The 15,518-nt window shown below is 38.9% G+C and overlaps 1 protein-coding gene across 1 annotated transcript in view; it reads right to left on the minus strand.

Annotated features, from left to right (window-relative positions):
- LOC147111056 (receptor-type tyrosine-protein phosphatase gamma-like) overlaps positions 1-15,518 on the minus strand; it is a gene marked incomplete at its 5' end in the record, with an annotated part of 521,022 nt that overhangs the window by 474,105 nt on the left and 31,399 nt on the right. Inside the window, one exon of the mRNA XM_085999999.1 lies at positions 14,868-15,016. Within this exon, the coding sequence (XP_085856125.1) occupies positions 14,868-15,016 (149 nt within the window). The remainder of the gene's footprint in view (positions 1-14,867; positions 15,017-15,518) is intronic.

A 15,518-nucleotide genomic window follows, 5' to 3' on the forward strand; every position in this document is an offset into this window, starting at 1 on the left:
TAAATACTCGGGTGTGGGCCCAGCTTGCTCAGGACATTTTTGTAACCAGGAACTAGTGATGTAACTAGAATCTCATGGTTGTGAAACAGTTGATTAAAGCCTTGTTTTATACTCAACCAAGTGCTTAGTGAGTTTTCTTACGTCACATTTCTTTGGCTTTTTCCAAAAGGAAAAACATATCCAATGTAACTGATGGAAATTACAGTGAAACTCCCTTACGACCATGCCTGATTTAGCGTTGCATTTTTGATGACTAAATGCAAGTAATATTATTACTTTCACTACATTTAAAATACTGCTAAAACATCTACTGTGTATATATAATTAGCTTCACAACATGGAAGCTCATTCCTGCAATAGGCACAATGAACAAAGTATTCCTCCATCAAATCACTCCATCTGCTTAATTGAGAAAATCTGAACTCCTATTGCTTTTGTATGTTAACAAAACTCACTTTGAACATCTTTACGTGCAAAATTTATAAACTCTTTGGGTTTTAGAGCAATTATTTACGCATAATTTGATCTATTGATCTAATCATCACATTCACTTACCTGATTGTACTGTTTTTGTAACATTCCAGAAGCAAACCAATGTAATACCACGTGATCACTAAAATCAGAGTAATTAATTTCAGTGGCAACTATATAAAAATGACCAGTCTCAATGGCACATGATTAAAGTAACATTCCAGCTCAGAAGGCGCTGCTCCCTGTTAAAAGCACGTGATTTCTTGATTGGGTCATTATTTTAGTGGTCTTTTCTAAGGCAAGGAGAAGTATATTTTGTCATGATGTCACTGCTCACAGAACCCCTCCTCTCCCCTTCCTTCTCACCACTACCCATTCAAAGCAATGGAAGCAAGGGAGCCAAGGCCAGGTGACAAAATGTCATGTTTCAGCAACTCAGCTTGGAAACAGCAAAAAGAAAGTTACACAATTAAGATGCCACTCACTTTGTAGTGAGTTTTGATGAAGGATACCATCATAGGCTACTCTAGAGTATCCCTTTAAAGAGCAGATACTGAAAGATTTGGTCAGATTACAACTACAAACAAGAAAGAGAAAGAAAGTTTCTCTTTGACAAATAAAATATAAGTTACCTACCATCTTACAATACGGAGTTTGCTAAAAACCCTTCATCATATGAGCGCGCACAATTTCTTGTTGCAGCTTGTCACAGGGATGTTTAATTTGAATCCAATTAATTGAAGATGGGCTGAAACTAAAACGAATTCAAACTTTCCAAACCGTGTCAAAAAAAAATTCTACAAGTAACAGGGTTGCAACTGTGTCAAATTGTCAAGACACTAACTTGACAAGAAGTTTAATAGTTTTGCTGACCACACTGCCGAAAGGTCTTCTGACCTATTCAGCCACATATGAACAAACTCTTCAACACCTTGTGCAAAGTTGTTTTCCTCTGCCCCTCCATTTAGATTTTAGTTCAATTGATATGTAGGAAGGCTAAAAAAAAAAGCAAGAGGATTAAAAGTTTATTACACTTTTAGAACAAAATGAAATATGTTATTTTTTAATGCGAAATTGTATTAGGATGGAACAGTGAAAGAAAATGCCTGTGTTTCGTGCTGGATTGAACAGCACCTGAATGAGAATTAAATTAATGTTGTTACAAGCTGTATAGCTAACATTCCTAAAACAATAGCTGACTTAGAAAATTAAATATTTGAACTCTTAAAAAAACATGATTGTGTGAAATGTTTTCACGTAACAGAAAATAGAAATTAATACCCTTACAAGTTTTCAAATGGCATGATTTTAGTTTAAGGTACAATTTTTAAAAACTGTCTTTTTATTGCTTATGGCAATATTATTGTGTGTATCTTCAGAAAATGCAGCTTGCATTAAAGTCCACAAACTTCAGTTATTAGATTTTTAGTGATTTCTTTAACTTGAAGGACAATAAATCACAGCTTGTAGTTTGAAAAGGGCAGTCAATATTTATGTGAAAGGCATTTCTCAAAATAAGCCACTTTGTGATTTTGAAGAACTTAACCATTTACCGTATGTTCATGTTTAAGAGTTGTATATGGTTTATGTTTCAAACATTCAGACTACTGAAAAACATTGAAAAGGATGAAAAAAATATGCTTGCTATAGAAGGTGCAAACAGAAGGGGTTATTTTGTTTTGTGCAATCTCTGAGACTGCCTTGTGAATCAATATAAAAGAAGCTGACAAAGAGCTTATGATTACAGCACTCCACAGAGTTCATCTTGATGTGCCTCTCTGTGAAATGGTAGGTAAAATTAGCAATGTGCCAACTGACTTTTATTCAGCAAGGATGATTTTTAAGGATGGCTGCTGATGGGAAATAATGTTTCTCTCATTTGTGACCTTACATATAAAATGTCATAAAAGATATGCGTTCTCAGTACATTGACAAAAATGGGGCATAGATAAGAAATCTGAATGGGATATGCAGGGTGAGACAAAACCACTTTTGAAAATTGCAGAAAGAGTTCCTATTCTTTGCAATGCTGCAAGAAAACTGTAAAAACTGAGATGAATCATCACAATGTTGTGAAGGAAAGAAGCTTGTTGCTACGATCCTCAAGTAATAGAGAGAAAAATTAGTGATGGCAATATGTAGTAGTGCATAAATTGGCACAAATTAAGACAGACTTCACTTGCAGTACAGTAACCTGTTCGAAATGATTAGCTCAGCTCAACATAAAGCTAGAATTCCAAAGATCATGTAAAATTTGCCCAAAGTAGAAAAGCTTAGTCTAACATGATTTGATTCAGCAACCCATTCGCTCCGAACAAGGTCTTTCTTTTGTGTACGGTTCTAACTTGTGTGGAGAGAAGGGGGAGGGGAGGAGAGACAATCCCTCATCTGTAGGATACAACTTCCCATCATTACTCTTCTTTTAGAAACATAGAAACATAAAAACATAGAAGATAGGAGCAGGAGTGGGCCATTCGGCCCCTCAATGCGATCATGGCTGATCATCCAAATTCAGTACCCGGTCCCTGCTTTCTCCCCATACCCCTTGATCCCTTTAGCCTTAAGCAATATATCCAACTCCTTCTTGAATATACTTAATGAACTGGCCTCCACCGCCTTCTGTGGTAGAGAATTCCACAGGTTCACCACGCTCTGGGTGAAGAAATTCCTCCTCATTTCTGTCCTAAATGGCCTACCCTTTATCCTTAGACTGTGTCCCCTGGTTCTGGACTCCCCGACCATCGGGAACATCCTTCCTGCATCGAGTCTGTCCAGTCCTGTCAGAATTTTATAAGTTTCAATGAGATCACCTCTCATTCTTCTAAACTCCAGCGAGTACAAGCCCAATCGACCCACTCTCTCCTCATACGTCATTCCTGCCATCCCAGGTATCAGCCTGGTGAATCTTCGCTGAACTCCTTCCATGGCAAGAACATCCTTCCTCAGATAAGGCGACCAAAACTGCACACAATACTCAAGATGTGGTCTCACCAAGGCCCTGTACACCTGCAGCAAGGCATCCTTGTTCCTGTACTCTTATTAACATTTTATTCCCTTATTAACATTTTATTTGAATAAATCTTGGTCTGTAATTCCAGTAGTTTTAAAGTCTGCCAAAATTAAGGTAAACAATGAGAATCAGAAAAAGGTGGAAATTAAGTAGATGGTGATAAAACACTGCTGATGTCACAGACATGAGTCCTGTTGTCCGTTATGTGGCAATCTTTCTTTGTTCTATATACTTAACTGACCATCTGATAGTATCATTAAAAAGACATGAGTTAAATAGTAGATTATCACAGAAGTTAAGAAGCCTGTTTCACAACTGCAGGTTTGAATTCCTCCTTTCACTTGAGCCCTAATCATCCCACCACCATGAATGGTGGATTTTTTTCATCTCAGCTGAGCAACAAGGAGTTAAAACTAGTGCACGTACTGTATGGTATAAGAAACTATCTTCCTCCAAAGACACCATCCTTCCGGCTAAACACATCCCTACACTAACATAAGCATCTCACGCAGACTTTTCCACCCTCCTATCTGGAGAAGGTGCGACAGGGAAGTATTAGAGGTAATCTGCATTTTGAAAATGTACAACTAATTGTTTACCTTAATTTTACAACTGGAGAGTGGGAAAGTCTGAGACCTGAAGGGGTGAAGGTGAAGGCCAGGGACAAAGGCATTCCTGGGCTGAGGCTGGGTTGAGAAGCTGGAATGAGTATCCAAATCAGTTTCATATAACATATATCGGGGATGAACTTTGACTTGGGCGGGGACGCAAAAAGGCCGGGATCACATCTGCCACCAGTTACACGCCCCGCCCAATATTCAGTTCCATTGAAGTCAATGGAATCAATGAATATCGAACAGGACATATAACGGGCAACAGATGCAAAAGAATTCAGTTACCTTCAAGGTATTAGCCCATCTTTTTTATTCGTTCATCGGATTAAAAAAAAAAATTTTTCATGGGTTGTTGGCGTCGCTGGCAAGGCCAGCATTTATTGTCCATCCCTAGTTGCCCTCGAGAAGGTGGTGGTGAGCCACCTTCTTGAACCGCTGCAGTCCATGTGGTAAAGGTACTCCCACAGTGCTGTTAGGGAGGGAGTTCCAGGATTTTGACCCAGCGACGATGAAGGATCGGCGATATACTTCTAAGTCAGGATGATGTGTGACTCGGAGGGGAACTTGGAGTTGGTGATGTTCCCATGCGCCTGCTGCCCTTGTCCTTCTAGGTAGTAGAGGTCGCAGGTTTGGGAGGTGCTGCCAAAGAAGCCTTGGCGAGTTGCTGCAGTGCATCTTGTAGATGGTACACACTGCAGCCACGGTACGCCGATGGTGGAGGGAGTGAATGTTTAAGGTGGTGGATGGGGTGCCAATCAAGCGGGCTACTTTGTCCTGGATGGTGTCGAGCTTCTTGAATGTTGTTGGAGCTTCTTAAAATGACTTCCCTGTCTTTTAGTGCTATAAGCCCTTTTCCATTGTAGGATTGTGGGAGAGGAGGGGAAGGATTTTGGACTTAAAAAGAGGCAGTACTGATCAGTGCAAATGGCTAGCTTGGTTATCGTTAACAAAACGCTCCTGCTGTGTTCATGTCTCCTTCCCACTCCAAAATGTGGTGTTGAGCATTAGATTCAAAATGGAGGCAGTCCTAAAGTGAATTCGGAGCATTGTAGTCCTGAAAGTGCTTGCAAACAGTGACATTGATGTATTTTGCATGTTGTACTCTGCTATTTGGTTGAACCACTTCATTCAGGAAAGTTATATGAGTTCAAGTCCCAGCTGCGTGACAAAGGGAAACAATGAGTTAAATGGAAATGAAAATCAAGCAGATTCAATAATGCCATTTTACTCCTGGGCGGAAAGTTGAAAATCTACCCCATTGTGTTTCTAATGTAGAAAAAGCAACCGTATGGGGAGGTTTAATGATTTTGTTGTGACTCATTTCTTATGTATTTATTATATTAGAAATGATCTTTTTAGTACTATGTCTTCCAGTTACTGATCAAACAAGATGGTGCTTGAAAAGTTTTTTTTAAAAACCAATCAACATCACTAAAAAAAGATTATCTGGTCATTATCACACTGCTGTTTGTGGGAGCTTGCTGTGCGCAAATTGGCTGCTGTGTTTCCTACTTTACAACAGTGATTACACTTCAAAAAGCATTTCATTGGCTGTAAAGCGCTTTGGGATGTCCCAAGGTCGTGAAAGGCGCTGTATAAATGCAATTTCTTTCTTTCTTTAAAAGAGTGATTTTATTGGTTTCTTTTCTCCTCCTTGCTAGATATTTTGCTAATGGCTGTTTGTTAACTGCCGATTCTGTAGTTTAATTACTTACTTGCTACTTCTTGATTATTTCTGATATTTGCTTACTACCTGTTCATTGATAGGTACCCACACTTTCAATTTCTGATGAAGCGTGTTGCTTTTCAAGTATGACAGTTTTGAGATATGATGGATTCTTGCTGTCGGGTACATACTGTAAGACTTTTATTGATATAGATAGAGTTCTTCAGATTAAAATTTTCAGATTTTTTCTAAATCTAAGCAGTGCAGAGATCTCACAGACAAATCATGCCAACGTCACAGCTTGCAATCAGGCTATGGAGCAACAAAGAGCAATCAAGTGATCTGGTCAGATCCCAAAAATAACAGAGGAAAGTAGCTTGACTGAATGATCATTTGTGATTCTACTGTATTTTCCACCTGTGTAGTCAACTCACCCAGACAAGGTGGCAAGTATTTTTTTTGCCAGGCAAGATCAGAAGCTTCTATATTATAGAAACATAATGGCCCATATTTTCCGATCGGAGGCTTCCTGCGTGCGGAGGCCTCTGATCTGGGAAAAAATCTAGGGACTTATCGGAGGGCTCCCGAGGTCCGGACACTTCCGCTTCTGGGCCTCTCCAACTCGAAATGTGCAAGGCTCACGTATCCCAGGGGCGCATGTCGTTCGCAAGCATCCCTGGGATCATGTGGGCCATGGGGAGCCAATCAAAGAAGGGAATCTCCCTTCATACACTTGATAGATAGACCTGTCAAATATATGAATGGAGATCACCCCAAAAACATTGTAAAACATTAAATAAACTTTTTTTTTTAAAATCACATTTTTAAAATGAGTTGAAATGACAGTGGGCCAGAAATTCGGGTCCCCACGGGTGAGTACACACTGGGTACTCGCGCGTAGGCCCAATGAAAGTGCCGGTTTCGTGCATGCACTGCGCATGCGTGGGAAACCGGAACTTCCGTTCCCTTAAAGGGGTTCACAGGTCGAACACGTGCACCAGAGAGGCAGCGCGTACGCCTGGAACTTCCGTTTTTTTGCAGGTTTCTCCATTTTTTTTGCAGGTTTCTCCGGGAGGGTAAGTCTCCAGCAGCTACGGTTTTAAAAAGCAGTCGCAAGGCCTGCTTTTAACAAGGTAAGTGGTGAATTAAGTAAAATTAAAACATTTTTTCCACAGGTTTATTATTTTTAAATACTTTAAAGAAAGGTAAGTTTATTTTTAGCCCTGTTAGAAAACGTAATTAATTTTTTCAAAAATTGAAATTATTGTTTAAAATAGTTATTTTATGTAATTTAAAGTTATTTTAAAAATGTGATTTAAAAAAAAAATGTATTTGAAGTTTTAGTTATGTTTTAGGGCTGAACTCTATTCATAGATTTGACAGGTCTTTCTTTCAAATTTATGAATGAAGCATTCCCTGCTACAATTGGCTCTCCATGGCCCATGTGATCCCAGGGGACGTATCGAGCTAACTGCGCCCCTGGGATACGTAAGCACTGTGCGCCGGCTGTTGGAGGAGGCCCAGGATCAGAATCCCACGCGGGCCCACAGCACAACGGCCGGCACACTAGGTAAGTGCAGGTCGGAGGCTTGCACCCGCAGGAAGCCTCCGACCTGAATTTCTGGGCCAATATTAAATTAAATATTTTAAACAAAAATTTAATTTTTTGAAATAATGATTAAAGTTTTTTACGGGGTTAAAAATAAACGTACCTTTTTTTTAAAAAGTATTTTTAAATGATAAATGAGTGAAAAAATGTTTTTAAAACTTTTTTTTCAACTCTTACGTTGTACCAGGCGTAAGATTTCTAAGGGTTTTCTGCGGGCAGAGGTTCTCCAGAAAGCGGAACTCTCTGTCCGCAGAGGCCCTTCTCTAGGGCAGGCGTCCGATCTGTCAAGAGGATTCTTGACAGATTGGAAATGCCGGTTTTTAGCGCATGCGCTTCGCATGCCTGAAACCGGCATTTCCGATGTCCCTACAGGTGTGTACACAGCGCGTACATACCTGAAGGGATCGGAATATACGGCCCAATGATTGTCAGCGATAAATTATTCATCTGTACAGAAGTTCTCAATTTTGGAATTCAATGTGTATGTGAATTCACTTTCAATTCTAGACGATGTATATACCTGGAATTTTATATGACCATCCATCTATCAATTTTACATAAATTACTCTACAGGAAAATACCACTTCAATATATATTCTTTCTGTACAACATTGAATGTTTTTTTAAAAAAGTTTAAAATACCTTAATTTATTAATACCTCCATTATATATGCTGTAAAAATTTCATCCCTAGATTTATAAGTCATAAAAACCAGCATAAACTTTACTGCAACTTAAACATCTGATTTTATGATAATTGTTGCATTTGTTTTTGAAAACTGAAATGTTTTGCAATAGGAACATGCAACAGCAACATATGTTATGACTGTATCAGTAAATTCAACTCCAAGTAACAAGGACGTTATACTGCTGGAACGCAAGAACATTTGTTGATTAGAATTGGGATATTTAGCAGCCAAACATTCACTGTGAGGACAGATGTTTGAATTAATTGTTTTCCGCTGTACTGCAGTTCTTGCTTCTGTTGTCATGATGGATAAAGAATGCTGAGCAATCTAAAGCATGTGACTTAATTTAAATTTACCAAGTTATTTGAGGATGTAATACTGTAAGCACCTCAACATGCATGAAAAATAAACATTGAAAATTGGTCCTACAAAAATCAAGCTTCTCACATGAAACAGCATACAAGTCCCCGGTTAGCCATCCAATAAGCTGCACTGACATGATTCTTAAGATACTCACAAAATTTAATATAAATGTTTCTTATGATGGCAGTATTACATTAAAATTTAATTGAAAGGAATGGTATAAACTGACAAACTATTGGACATGTGGGTGGTGCATTAAAGTTGCTTTTATTCTATACCAGACCTTTCTTAGCATCTCTGGTTCCAAATACATAGGCTTCACACACAGTCATTACAAGATCTTCCTGGCATAAGTCTTTCATTTATGCAAGTTTTTATGATTTGAAAATCTGGGATTTGAGCTAGGTTTACCTTGAGGTTGACACCCATGGATTGAGAACTGGCAGTGTTAGCATGGGTCTTACATATCATAGAAAGCAGCGCTTAAATTCCCTGAGTGAATCAGGGGAATGTGGAGTTGTTTTAATTTGCCCAGAAAGGAGCTGTTTATAGTGAGATATCAGCCTGGTTGTCAAATCAGGCGTTAGATACTCTCGCTGTGATACTAAACCCTCCGTGCAAAGCAGGGTTTCAATCGAATTCTCCAAGAACATTTGACACATCAGATGGATTGAACAGGCTTCTCAAATCAAAGCTTCCTGCCAGCACCGATCTTCAGGTCCATCTTTCACTCCATAATCTGCTTAAATTGAAGAAACCCTGTAAACAAGTTCTGCTACCCTGGATTCACTACTGAGTACCCATTGGAGGCAACAGAAAGCATCGCTGCCAATCAAAGTGTCACAGCAAAGCATTTAACAATGACTTGGAGGATAAATAGAGCCAATAAAAAATGCCAAGTGTGTCCACACCACTCTCGAACAGCTATGTCTTATTGGTGATGCGAAACTCTGGCATTTGTAAGCAATGTTTCAAGGACAGAACATTGTCTTCTTGCTGTTATTATCTGATAGCAACAGCAGTGCTGGTTCCAAGCACTGAGTCAAATGCCATTAATCCTAGTCTACAGATATCTTTTGCTGCCATGCAAGTGGCAGGTCCTTGGAATCTGTCAATTATCTGACATTGAACAAAAGAATGGCATCAAAATAAACTTTAAAAAAAGCTTAATTGATTACATTTCCCTGCATCTAGAATAGGAAACCAACATTCAGTGCTGAAGTCAAAGTTATTTTTACCGTGTTGGGGAAAAAAACAGCCGATATAACTGAAACCTATTTTAAAATGAACGCTTCCTGATTAATTACATTCACATATCAGCATAAAAATGGCTCTTTCTGTCGTTGTGGATGGAAGTCTTTCATACCATTTGAAAAGTTTTACAGAATTCAACCAAACTTTAATTATATTATTAAATTAATGTGGCTTACAAAGTAAGCTGAAAGTGACTTTCTAATCCATTTGGTATTAAAATATTTATAAACATACAAAAATGGTGGGCGGGAAAGGACCATCGAGCTTGCCCCACCCAGTGCAAACTGCACTGAGCGACATTTAGTCAAATATATTCGAGGGAATATATGAATAATTATTCCTGCAGTTTCAAAAAGGCTTAATTGTACCAAAATCAGAAATGATATCAACGACAAAATAAAACCGCATCCCTGATGTTTTATTTATTTCTGATTACGCCTCTCTGAAGTGCCTGGTGTCAGTTCTGCATTAAAGGCACAAGATAAATGCAAGTTGTTGTTGGTGATGTCTTCATGCTGTGTGCTTTACCCAGTAAAGTGCAGTTATATACATTGATTTTAAAGTGTTGGTTCTGTTATTTATCCAATTCAGTTATCTCTAATTCCAAACCCATAATTAGAGCTGTTGTCCTTTGTTTTTCTTAAAGTTCTGTTCTCAGTTTCTTGTAAATGGTCCAATGTGGATTGCTTTAACCTTCTGATTGCCCATCAAAGCTGACAAGCTTCCCGTTCTTGTCCTTGGAAATGTTCTCATCTCTTATCTCCTGAAAGCATTGAATCTTAATGTAGTACGGTCCACAAGCACTGGCATGCTGTGGTACCTCACCCAAGTAGCCATTCTCCATGTATGAGCCAAAGCAGTGAGGGTCGGCCCTGGAGGGCATTAGACCAGAGCCCAAACATTCGCTCACCTGGTGTTCACTCACAGATACTTTCAGAGAGTGTCAACGGATAGCAATCAAGACTAGGAATCCTGGTGATATGTATGGTACTTGCATATGGTTAACATAACACGAGCTGGACCCCTGTTGGGAGTAAGTACATTGTAGAAATTACACTTTTCTTCTGTTACTTTTTTATTCCTTGACAAAATGTTCTAGAAAGTCTGAAAGTAAAAGCACGTAGTTATTACCACAGCAATATGAGTGTTTATCGGACATAACAGTGGCGCCAAGGATAACAGCAACATTGTTAAAAAGACTGAATATTGGACCTCTTTGTTACTTAGGTAGTGGTCTATCTTGTCACTGATTTTTTTTTATCGTGTCGGCATTAGTTGGAATAATTGGAGTGTATCAAATGGGGTCATACAGGAGCAAGTAGAAAGACTTTAATTTTGAGGCAAATGAACTTGCAAAAGATGCTAAAAAGAGAGCAGTTTTGCTTACTATTTGCAGACCTGCAACATATACATTGATTAAGAATCTGATTGTGCCTGCCCAGTCTAAAGACAAAACACATAAGGAGTTAGTCCACATGGTCAAAGAACAGTTGAGCCTGAAGCTACTCATTATTGGGGAACAGTTCAAGTTTAACCAGAGGAGGCAAAAGGATGATGAACATCTTTCTCAGTTTATGTCATAACTGCACGGAATCAGGCCATTTAGCCAAGTGTTGCTGGAAGCTGGTAGGTGCTGCTAGATTGGAGGCAGGAAGAAGAAAAGGTCACTCCAAGTCCTTTCATAGCACTGCGAGAAAAGAGAAAAGACAGAAATCCAGTGTACATTATGTTGATTCTAACAATGAATCTGAGGAAGAAGCCATACCACTTGGTAAGATGAACAAAGAGGAGACGTGACTTCCTGTATATTGAATAACAAGAAAGGAATAATGAAAATTGTGGTCCCCGTCTGGATAGAAGGTGTAAAACGTGAATTTGAATTGGACTCTGAGGCTGTGGTAATGATCATGTCACAAAGTATATGATGAAAGTTTTGATAAATTTCCCTACTGAAAAGTTATTCTGGACACCCATTTCCAGTCCTTGGGAAAATAATCGTCCAAGTAATGCATGAAAATCAAACAAAACAATCAACTGAAATTGTAATTAAAGGCAAGGGTCCCTCATTGATGGGCAGAGATTGGTTTTGTAGCCTGAAGTTAAACTGGTCCAATATTAAGACGATCACCAGTCAAAGACCCGTGGATGTACTCATGGAAGAGTACAAGTCCTTATTCAATCCGAAACTTGGTACAGCAAAGGGTGTTCAGGCACACCTTAATGTGAGGGAGGGGCAAAGCCAAAAGATTTTTTAGGCCCTGAGCAGTATCCTATGCTCCAAAGAAAAGGATGTCAGCGGAATCAGCACGCATGGAATGTGCAAAAATAATTGCGAAAATCAACCACAGCAACTGGGGAAAAATGCTATATAAATGCAAGCTGTTGTTGTTTTAAATCAAGGGCAATTCTTCAGACATCTGAGGAAAGCATAAAGAGGAGGGGCGAAGAGAGAGAAAGTAGACTGGAAATGTAACAAAAATGTGGGCAGAGAAAACAACTGCTGACATATGTAGCAGTGGCTGAGAGAATCTTGAATGTTACAGCTGAAAACCTAGAAAGCAGAACTTAATGCCAACTCATTACTGAATGCTGAGGTTCAAAAATTGTACGCTGGATATTTCTTTTAAATGACACAACAGTCATATATATTACTTCATCTTTAAAATCAAATTAAAAGAAGCAATTTTCACACAGCTTTAACTAACAAGCAATTAATTCAACCTTGTTGAAATCTGGTCCTGATAGGCTCCAGTTCCACCTGCCAAATAAACTGATTGGTTGATACTGACCACTTCCAATGCCAAAAAATAACTTATTTTTCTTGTCATACGCTGGGCTGAAATGGTGTCGGTCTCCTTAAGAAACTGGTAGTTGGCATGTATTCTAATTCGCTGCACTCACCTTCCTGGCAAGATGCTATAGCATGAGGTCAGGAAGTTTCCAATTCCATCCCACTGAAAGTGCCCCGTGTTTCTCAAGGTGAGAATGAGGGAGCGTAGCAAGGATCACACTGAGATTGGTAGGAAGCCAACAAACAAGTTTCCCAAGACAGCTAAGCGGAAAAATTGTAATTGCAGGAGCTGAGCTTGCTTAAAAGGAACAAAATCTACATTTCCCCATCCCAAAGTCTCTTGTATAATTTTATGGAAACTCATGAAAACAGCTTATGGAACCATTTGGGGGACGGGGGGGGGGGGGTATGTGGGGGGGATTATTATTGCACTGGCTACAGCAAAATCATAAACCATTCATTAAGAACGGATTTACAATTTTGCTACACCCAGCACAGCAAAATCCTTCCCTCATAACCGTTTTAATGAAAAGTAACAGACTAAGAAAAACTTAATTTTCAAAACAAGTTTATAAATTCTGGATATATGTAGCAGCATATACTCAACTATTATCCTTCAACTTTTATTAGGATCAATTCCTAAAGATGTCACTTTGTGGTTTTGGTCATGTGATCACATCCAAGCCTCAACAGCTAATTGGATGTTAGCTCTGTGGGAACAATGTCTAAAACTAAACAGGTTGGTGTTTCTAGCTGATGAATATGGAGGCACTTTTCCACTGAATAATTTGTAAACAAATAACAGAGTCTGTGGGGAATACCTATTAGAGGTTATGGCTGCATCTTGTTTGGTAACTATACAGACCTCACTACAGAGTGGCACCAGATCAGCTTTCAGTGTCTGCAAAGCCAGGTTGATTAAAAAATGCAACAGAGCCCCTAAAAAATGTTTTCCAGTACTTATCTACCTGGATTCAGTCTGGGTTTTGATATATCACATGGCCTTGTCAATCTAAAATGGAGGTCCATGTACAAATGTTGTTCTCTAAAATTGCATTGCAACACCAATGCACTGCATCACAGAAGAGATGAGCACACACTGAGTTCCCAGTGCCACAATGGAAAATGTCAACTGGGGTTCTTTCATTTCCACACGGGCTGGGAGCAAAAAATTAAGTGAACAGTCACCGCAGACCACTCTCATCATCTACTGCTGGCTGGTTACACAGCTAGATTGTTGAAGGCCTCACAGAAGATTACCTGCCCATCCACTCGGAAAATGACATAACAGTGCAGGAAAGCCAATAGAAAGGGAATGAAAGAAAATATAGCTGTCTTCATAAACCAAACAAATTCCATTCTCTATAAACCAGCAGAGGACACTCCTGCATTCTGCCCATGGCAAGCAGGCCAATCTTCCACAGAACAGGAACCAATGAGTCATGTCATACACAGTTCAGTACGACAACTGAGAAGGTGTCTCGGTAGTGAAATTGCAAATATAACAAGCACATCAACAGCTGTATTAGGATTTCCAACCTTTGAATCATTACATATATAAATTTGCACAAAATAGACAACTGGCATAATGAGTTAATGCACCAGGGTTTCACCTATGGGACCAACATGCGATGGCACTCTCCTACATGAAATCAGTTTGGCCTGTCCCAACCCAGTTCCCAATGGATGCAATCCTGCAACTCAAAACTGAATATAATTTAGTATTAATTGGCAATCTCAATTAAAGAAGTTACAAGGATGGCTGGCATCAAAATACGGTAAAACCACTTTGCTGCTGTTCTTAGGTGATCTTCTGAGGCTGGAGTTAAGATACAGTGTTGGTACAGAATAAAAGCAACTTTACTTTAAACATAGTTGTACTCGATTTTGAAATGGAAAAGCAAAAATAGGAAAGTGTTACCATTTCCTAACACTAATGTGTCTTACATGATTCACACAACCTTCCACCTATGTCTCTTGGTACAACATTTTAAAGAACATTTTGAAACCTAAAATAGCATTTCCTTCATTAATTTCACAACAAAATGTAAGCCAAGCAAGGATGTAACAAATACTCAATCTGCACTTTCATTCCATGTATTATAAGTTGTGTTAAGAACTATCTTTGAAATCAGGATTTGTGTTTCTTCTACATCAATGGCTGCCTTGGAACAAAGATCATGACTGAGACATTAGGAAAGCACCAGCCTTAAGAGCTTTTACTACATGAACTAAATACAGAATATCAAAATGGAGCATAATGTGAATTCTGATCTGTGAAGGAAATCAAGTTCCAATCAATGCATGAGTAAACCAATTCACCACACAGCAGCACTAGTATAACAGACATATTTTTATGATCAGGTGAAATTAGATTTCACCAACTTGATGCTTTTCTCACCTCAATGGGATATCTTTTTCCTTCGAGGCTGTGCTCTGAACCTGGGAAACCCCTATTCTGACCCCAGTGAAATTCCAGCTTTTCTGCTTTAAGTCTGCCTGGAAGGCCAGTTCCACTGACAAAATAATCATCCTTCAGCAGAACAGCAACTGAAAGATAACAAGATAGCAAAAGGTTTGTTAGCAGGTCACAGGCATAAAAAGGTTTGAACACATATCTATAACTTGTTAAAAATCGTACATCTACACACACACACCTCCTTTCTACACTACATCACTGCCTATTGTCACACATGTTGTATCAACTGTTTTCCATTATATATTTCTATGACCACATTTATAATGGGTTTTGCCGATGTTAGCTCATCAATCTGAATGTGTAATCTAGACACTAGGCTCCCACAAATTACTGAGAACATTTTATTCATACACCATTTTTTTCCTCAGTCACGAGGTGCCAAATGTCCAAATTCAGGGTTTAAATAAAATAATAAAATTCAAAAATTACATGCTTCACAATAGCACATTTAAATTTATCCATTGAATTGGCTTTTATGTCTTTGAATGACTTAACTAAAGGTTTTACTTGAAAGCTACAGCCACTCTCAACAGCCTGGGCTTGGACTTAATCGTCTTGCTCTGAGCTGAGATT

The sequence above is a fragment of the Somniosus microcephalus genome, chromosome 11 (assembly GCF_052327205.1).
Source record: "Somniosus microcephalus isolate GS21.2 chromosome 11, FLI_Smic_1.0, whole genome shotgun sequence".
NCBI lineage: Eukaryota > Metazoa > Chordata > Chondrichthyes > Squaliformes > Somniosidae > Somniosus > Somniosus microcephalus.